The following is a 7,620-nucleotide window of genomic DNA, read 5'->3' on the forward strand; positions in this document are numbered from 1 at the left end:
ATGCCCCTTCAAAATCTAGGAAAGCTGCAACTAGGACATTATTTTTTGAGAATGATTCATTTATTGCATTTGTTAGCAAAATGAAAGCATCTGTTGAGGAGTGGTGTTTCCTGAATCCAGTTTGAGTCTGAGGGATCATATTATTTTTTCAACAAACCAGAGGAGTCTGTAATATATCATTTTCTCCATTATTTTCCCTATCACAAGAGTAATCATTATGGGCCTATAAGACTCAGGGTTATGTTTTGGTTTATTTTTCTTTAGGATTGGTACGAATGACGGACATGTTCATATATTGGGGAACCTAGAAGTTGCCCAAGCATAATTAAAACAATTTAGCAATTCTTGTTTGTATGAAGGTGCGAGATTCTTTTTCCATGTAGGGTGTAAATTGTCATAGCTGCCGCTAGTTTTGGTTCTAATATGATGTATTGCATTATTTAGTTCTTGGATTGAAAATGGATTAGTTATGTACTCAGATCTTGGTCATGGTTTGTAACTTGGGCTCATAGGAATTGTGGACAGTTTGTTTTGATTATTTGATGTTAGCTTATTAACAAAAAGAGTTGCAAATAGGTTAGCTTTTCCATTATCATTTTCATAATGGGTATTTTTATGTATAAGCTCATGCAGTAGTGGGTTGGGGGAAGTCTTTTTCCCACAGATGTGGCTTATGACTTTATGTATAATTGGCTCATGCGTTTCTCTGGAGAGATGATTTGCAAAATTATTCCTGTAGTTATATTTAGCATTTATTATAGTCCTTTTTAGATTAGATTCTGCTTGTAATTTTTTTAAATATGTAGTAGGTGTTGGTTTTTTTATGCATTCTGTCCTAGCTGCCTTTTTTTATCCTCCATATATTTACGCACTCATTTGTCCACCATGCTTTAGGAATTTGTTTAGGGAATGTTTTCTTAGGTGTTGTCCTGGGGATAGCATGATCAGCTGTATTTATCAGTAAAGATGTCAAGGCTTCAGCATGTGTGTCAACTGCTGTGTTAGAAATGCATGAACTTTGGGTGAAACTTGTAATTTCATCATTTAGCTTATTTTGGAACATAGACTAATTTGCTTTAGTGTTGATATATTTGGAGGTATGAGATAAAGTTTCAGCATTTTCATTTAGGGAGCAAACTATAGCAAAGTGGTCAGTACATAGACTATCAATTTTATTTATGGTAAATTTTGTTCAAAAAATTTAATGACACAATTTGTACGTCAATTGTGGAGAATCTGCCACTTTTGGGGTTGAAATATGTATTCAGGTTTGGAGGGGTAGCAACAGCTAGTTCATTATTATTTGAAGTCATATGCTCAATGAATTTACCAGCTTTATTTGCTGGTTTATTCCCCCACAAAAGGCTGTGGGCATTGAAATCACCACAAATAATTATATTTTTTAACATATTAGAATTATTTATATAATTAAAGAAATCCTTGGCATATGTAGTTTGGCCATTAGGGTTATAAAAGCTTATTATGTAGGTTTTTAAATTATTCAGCCAAACACTGATACCAATTACATCAACATCATTTGCAAAATCTGGAAAATTGATGCCACAAAATTTTATATTATTATTAACTAATAAAGCTACCCTACCTCCTTTTCTCTCTGAAGATCTATCCTTTCCCTGGATAGTATATCCCAGAGACTTAATTTGTTGATTTTGGGTTAAATGAGTTTCCTGGAAGCAAGCAATATTAATGGAATTATTATTCATAAATGATATTAGTTCATTTAGCTTATTTTCTGTGAGTGATATTACATTCCATTGGAGTATTGATAAATGTTGTGTTGTTGATTTATTCTTCATATGACTGTGTATCAATGTTCAGCTATGTTCAAAAGTAAAGCAAGATCTTTTTTTTGCTTGAATGAGCATATCATCTGGGATGTAGATTTTTGACAATTCTGCAATACTTTTTGTTTTCTGTAGTTGATGCATGTTCATGGCCTGTACTGCATTACAGTTTAGAATGAATAAGCATACGTTTGGGGATTGCATTTTTGGTTGTGAATTCTGTTTTTTAGTTAAGGGATTAATTCCTGGCGGTGTTTCTGGTGCGTTTCTTCTCGGGAGGGGGGCCAGGCTGACCTCATCTCACTGGAAAAGGAGGCTCGTTGGCTTGGTGATTCCTTCTGATAGGGATTTGAGCTAGGGGGCTAAGAAAGATGGTGTTTTATATGGGGTGCTTGATGCATTGGGGGCATTCGTCTTGGGGGTTTTGGTTGGTTTCATTACAGGCTTTATTTGGTATCATTGGGCAGCATTTGCTTCCATTGCTGCAAAGGGGTATGAGATAGTCTTTTCTGTTGATATTTGGAGTTTTAGATTTCTTTTCTTGTATGCAGAGCAAAATGATTTATTTGTAGATTCATGTGGACCTTTGCAATTGATGCATGTAGGCTGAGTGTTGTTGCAAGTTGTCAGCTCTTTAGGATGGAAAGCTTTACAATTACTACACTCTCGGAGAATTTCATTACATTTGTTTGTTGTGTGTCCCAGTCTGAAACACTTCTGACACTGGATAGGCTTAGGTTTGTATTCCTTGTGTGGTTTGATTTGCCCAAATAGGTATGATTTTTCTGTGATATCAATTTTATCCTTCAGTGTGAATAAGAAGGATCTACTAGTTTTTAGGCCATTAGAGTTAGGTTTTCCAAGTTGGGTAACATCCTCAACTGGGATTGTTTCCAGCCCTATCTGAGAGCCCTTCTTTTAACTCCTGAGTAGATATCTCTGGGGGAACATTATAAACTACTATTTTTGTTGGTGATTGTTTTGGGTTCCAATTAGATGCAATAATTGGGGTATTCAGAAGGGATTTTAGGTTAATTATTGTATCTGCTGATTTCTGATCTTCTACAGCTATCAGCAGAGATCCATCATGGTTGACGGAATATTAAGAGAGAACATTGATTTTAGCAATTTAAAAATTGCAACTCTTATTGCAGTGATCATTTTTATTTCAAAGGGGGTAGTGGGAGTAATTTTAAGGTAAATTCCTAAGTTTTTGGAGGGAGGATATTGGGCAGGGAGAGGGGAAATGCTTTTGATTGGGGATATTTTTTTCCTTTTTTTTGAGCTTCTAGAGAGGACCTCTTGAAACCCATTATCATCATTTATGGTTACATTAGCCCCTACACTTATCATTGTCCTATTCTCCGAATTGGAGCTATCATTTGAACTTTGAGACAATGTGCTTGACCAGCCAAGATGGGTATCTTTCACAATCACACTTTCATTGGAATTTGATTTGGGATCTGGGGGGACTTTTTTTTTGGAGGACTTCTAAACATTGCCTATTGGAAAAAGCTTTAAACAAAGAAAAGACAAGACTAAAACAAGAAGGGGAAAATAGAAAGATATCAAACCGTCTGCATTGTACTATGGGGAGAAGAAACACCACAGTATAGCCCTGAGGATGAGTTGAACAGGATTGGTTTAGTTCAACTGCTGATTAGAAGCGATAATAATTCACAAGAAAATATATTTTAATTGTCTTATAAGGTTGCTGCTGTGTTGTAACAAGTGTATCTGTTGTAAACAAAACCATCTGTTTCTTCTGGATAAGTGAGGTTACATAGTTGCCAAATTTGGCTAATTGTTGTATTTCATTACCACCATAGATCAGTGACCCAGCCATTTTTTGCACATTTTTGACAATATATTTTGGGCTGCATTTTTTGGAGAGAGCTTGTGCAGAAGTGAGCAGCAACAAACAATCAAGAGGCCATACAGTACTAGCAGGATTTTTTCATCCTTAAATTGCTGGGATAAGGTTATTTGTGTGTTGCACTTCCCACAGGTCTCATCTACCGTTAAATCTTTAAAGCTTGTAATGCTGGTTTTGCCAAGTTCTCATGAAAAAATCCTTGTGAAAGAAAGAACACTTACCTGAATTCCGTTTATCGCCATCTCTTGAGCAAATTCCTTGCCAGCAGTGTTGCCTTGATCTCCTGATGCCACCAAAAAACAGTAAAAAAACTGCCACTAAACAGCCAAAAACAGTAACACCCAAAAAAGGCTCTGACAGATGTGCAGTAGATGGCTGTGCATTAGATGAAATCTCTAGAGCCATTCAGTGCAATGAATGTGACAAGTGGCTCTGCGCTGAGTGCCTCTTGATGTCAGATGTGGAATATGACATTTTTACCAAAATGAATTTTAGACTGGGAAGTGTATGGGTGTGCCCCATGTGTAAGGCTGGTAGTGCCAAACAAAGTGTTCAAGATCTTCTAAAAACCGCATTGAATGAGCACCAAGAAAAAATGCAGGACATGTTTGGCTCACTCAAACAGGACATGAGCACATCTTTGGACTCTGTTAAAGCAAAAATTCAAAATCTCGACAAGAGTGTCAAGACAAAAGTGTCTGTACCTGAAGCCGCGGACATAGCAGGTTGTGTTGTTGCTGAGAAATTAGAAACCAATGTTTGTAAAATTGTCAGGCAGGAACAAGACAGATATAACAGACGCCTGAACCTTATTGCATTTGGCATACCAACTCAAGCAGACAATGAACAATTCATACAAAAATTCCTACAAAATGAATTCAAGGTTGATGTGGACAGCATTATGAACATTCAACACTTACCAAAAGCTCAAAACTCTGCAGATTCTAGAACCCCTGCCGCTGCAAGGCCTGATCCCATATTGTTTTCTATTAGTTCAAGTAAGCAGAAAGCAGAAATTCTTAAGCTCTCTTACACCAAAAAAAGCAACGTAGCCTTTTATGCAGATACCTCCAAAGAGGACCGCCAGAAAAGAAAGGAACTAGTGGATGAGATAAAAAGACGTGCTGCTGCAGGCAAGTGGAATCTAGGAATTAGAAACGGGGTCATTGTTTTAAAAACGGGGCACCTTTGGGATTACCAGTCCCTGTGCAATCACAACAGATGGAGCACTAAATCTGGAACAGCCTCATCTAAATAGTAAATAGGGGGCAAGAGAGCATTGGAAGTTCCATGCACTCAACAAGTTATGAAAGCACAGAATCACTGGAATCAACCAATGACGTTTTTCTAAGTGCCAATTTGGACAATGAAAGCAAAATCATTTCCGAAAATGAAATTCCTGGTATTTGCAACAGTGCTACAAAGATAAACAAATCCAAAAAACCATTCAAAAATCAAATTCTCATACTCTTGCCCCAAAACTTGCTGAACTGGAAGCTTTTTTTTTTATCTTAATGTGGACATTATTTGTGTTTGTGAAATTTGCCCAAAAACCTCAGTGCACAAGCTGGTGGAATCTCACATTCAAATGCCTGGATTCAACTTGTGTAGCAATTTGGATAACTCTGAATGTTGTAGAGGAGTAGCAATATACTGTAGAACTGAACTGAAAGCTAAAACTGTGAGTTACCCTCTTATTAATTCCACTAGTAGTTGGGTTGAAAATGTTTGTTTTAAACTCCATGTAGGATCTGAATCATATATGATAGGGGTAATTTACTGAAGCCCATCAGTCCCTGATCAATTTATTTTGCATCTATCCATATCTGACCTGGTGTCCAAAATGAGTTCCAATGAGCACTCAACTGTCTTTTTTTTTTTGGAGATTTTAATATGCCTGATGTTGATTGGGTTGAAGGAATAGGATACCCCACTGAAAGTAGCCCATCCTGTGTCACAACAAATACCCTTTCTGACAACCTACTGATACAGATTGTTGACCAACCAACACGATTCAGGCACCAACAACAACCCTCCTTACTTGACTTAGTTATCACAAATGATCCTTAACGAGTTCTCTCTATTTTTTACCATCTTGCTCTCGGAAGCAGTGACCATGCCTGTATCTTGACTGAGATACAGATAAACAATAAGAAGGAGAACATGATAAAGAAATCCTGTATGGACTATGAGCAGATAAGGCAGGACATATCCAGGATTAAATGGGAGGATATAGTCAATAGTGGGAACATTGAAAACGTTTAAGGAAACGTTAGGAAACGTTTAAGGTAACAGTCTTAGATGCTGAAAAGAAAAACACCCAAGAATATTGGTGTCTACTGCCTGAAACACTCCCATACCTGCCAAAAGAAGTAAAAAGAGCAATGAAGAAAAAGAAAAGAGCTTGGGCCAAGTATGTAAAATGAAAATGTGATAACCACCATGACAGGTTTAAAGAAATGTAGAAACAGACTAAGAAATTTGACTCAGAAGGTTATGAGGGACCACAAAGATGCAATTGTAGCTAACTCAAAACAGAACCCAAAGATGTTTTGGAAACATGTCTCTGCAGCTAACCCGTCTAGACAAGATATCCCAGATCTAATGAGAGAGGATGGTAGAAAAGCTTCAGGTACAAAAGAAAAAGTATACCTCCTGAATTCCAGTTTTTGTACCAATTTCTCTGCCCTACCCACAGCCAACACACCTCTTCCTCTACCAGAAAAACTAATCCCAGAACCAATGGTCATGCCAATTATTTGTAAAGAGGACGTTAAGAAGAGGCTAAAAAAACTTGAGGCTAACAAAGCTGCTGGACCCAATAACCTACACCCAAGACTGTTAGAAGAAACTGCTGAATACTTTACCAAACCAATTGCTATGATGTTTGAGATGTCTCTCACTTCCAAAATACTTCCAAATGATTGGAAGCAAGCCAACATCAAGCCAATACTCAAGAAAGGGAGAAGGGATCTTGCTAGTAACTATTGACCTATAAGTCTCACATCAGTTGTATGTAAAGTACTTGAGGGCATCATAAACAATGCAATTGGTCTCCCACCTTGAGAAAAACCAATTGCCCAGCAAAAGCCAACATGGTTTTCGAAAAAGCCACTCAATTGATAGTAATCTAATTGAGTCATGATTTTATGACTAGACTCTTGGATACTGGTCAGCTGGTGGATGTCATATTGCTTGACCAAGCCAAAGCATTTGACAAAGTTAAAGACCAACTACTAATTTTGGAATTAAAGGCTTATGGAGTGCATGAAGATATAGTAGCTTGGATAGAAGCCTTTCTAATTGGCGGGACTCTGAGAGTGTTGGTGTACAACTGCAATGGCAATGCTGTCTATTCTGAACTGCTACCAGTCACCAGTGGAGTGCCACAGGGCACCATCCTGGGGCTCACATTATTCAGCATGTACATCAATGACTGTACAACAAACCTGAATAATCCTTTGATGCTATATGCTGATGACTGCAAGCTCCTAGGACTGGCCCAGAACAACCTAAATCTGTCAACTATGCAAGAAGATCTGAACAGACTGTCTAGATAGTCATTCGATTGGTGTCTACAGTTCAATGCCTTAAAATGTAAAGTTCTACATCTTGGACACAATAATCCAAAACTAGCATATCACATAGGAGATGCCCAGCTTGAGGCAGTCAGTGAGGAGAAGGACCTGGCTGTTATTGTTGATAGTGAGCTGAAGCTTCACTGCCACACATGAGCTCAAGTTGCAAAAGCAAATCAAGCCCTTGGCCTCATGAAGCAAACATTTACAACCAGGAAGTTTGGAGTGATTACAAAACTCTACAAAGCCATGGTCCGTCCTCACCTGGAATTTGGCATGACCCTAGCCTCTCCGTACTATAAGATGGATGTGAAAGTACTTGAGAGTGTCCAAAGAAGAGCAACTAAGCTTATCTCTGCAT

The 7,620-nt window shown here is 37.8% G+C and overlaps 1 protein-coding gene across 1 annotated transcript; it reads left to right on the forward strand.

Annotated features, from left to right (window-relative positions):
* The first annotated feature begins 6,123 nt into the window (after window positions 1-6,123).
* On the forward strand, window positions 6,124-6,672 carry LOC148953996 (uncharacterized). The gene has a single exon (XM_089086068.1). It carries the CDS (start codon window positions 6,124-6,126, stop codon window positions 6,670-6,672), a length of 549 nt encoding a protein of 182 aa, XP_088942194.1.
* Window positions 6,673-7,620: the final 948 nt, after the last annotated feature.

Source organism: Artemia sp. Qi Xiang Cuo, chromosome 3 (genome assembly GCF_049724085.1).
Source record: "Artemia sp. Qi Xiang Cuo chromosome 3, ASM4972408v1, whole genome shotgun sequence".
Lineage (NCBI taxonomy): Eukaryota > Metazoa > Arthropoda > Branchiopoda > Anostraca > Artemiidae > Artemia > Artemia sp. Qi Xiang Cuo.

What these genes read in the sequence shown, in the direction of transcription:
- LOC148953996 (XM_089086068.1), top strand. Translation starts at nt 6,124, where the DNA reads ATGACAGGTTTAAAGAAATGTAGAAACAGACTAAGAAATTTGACTCAG.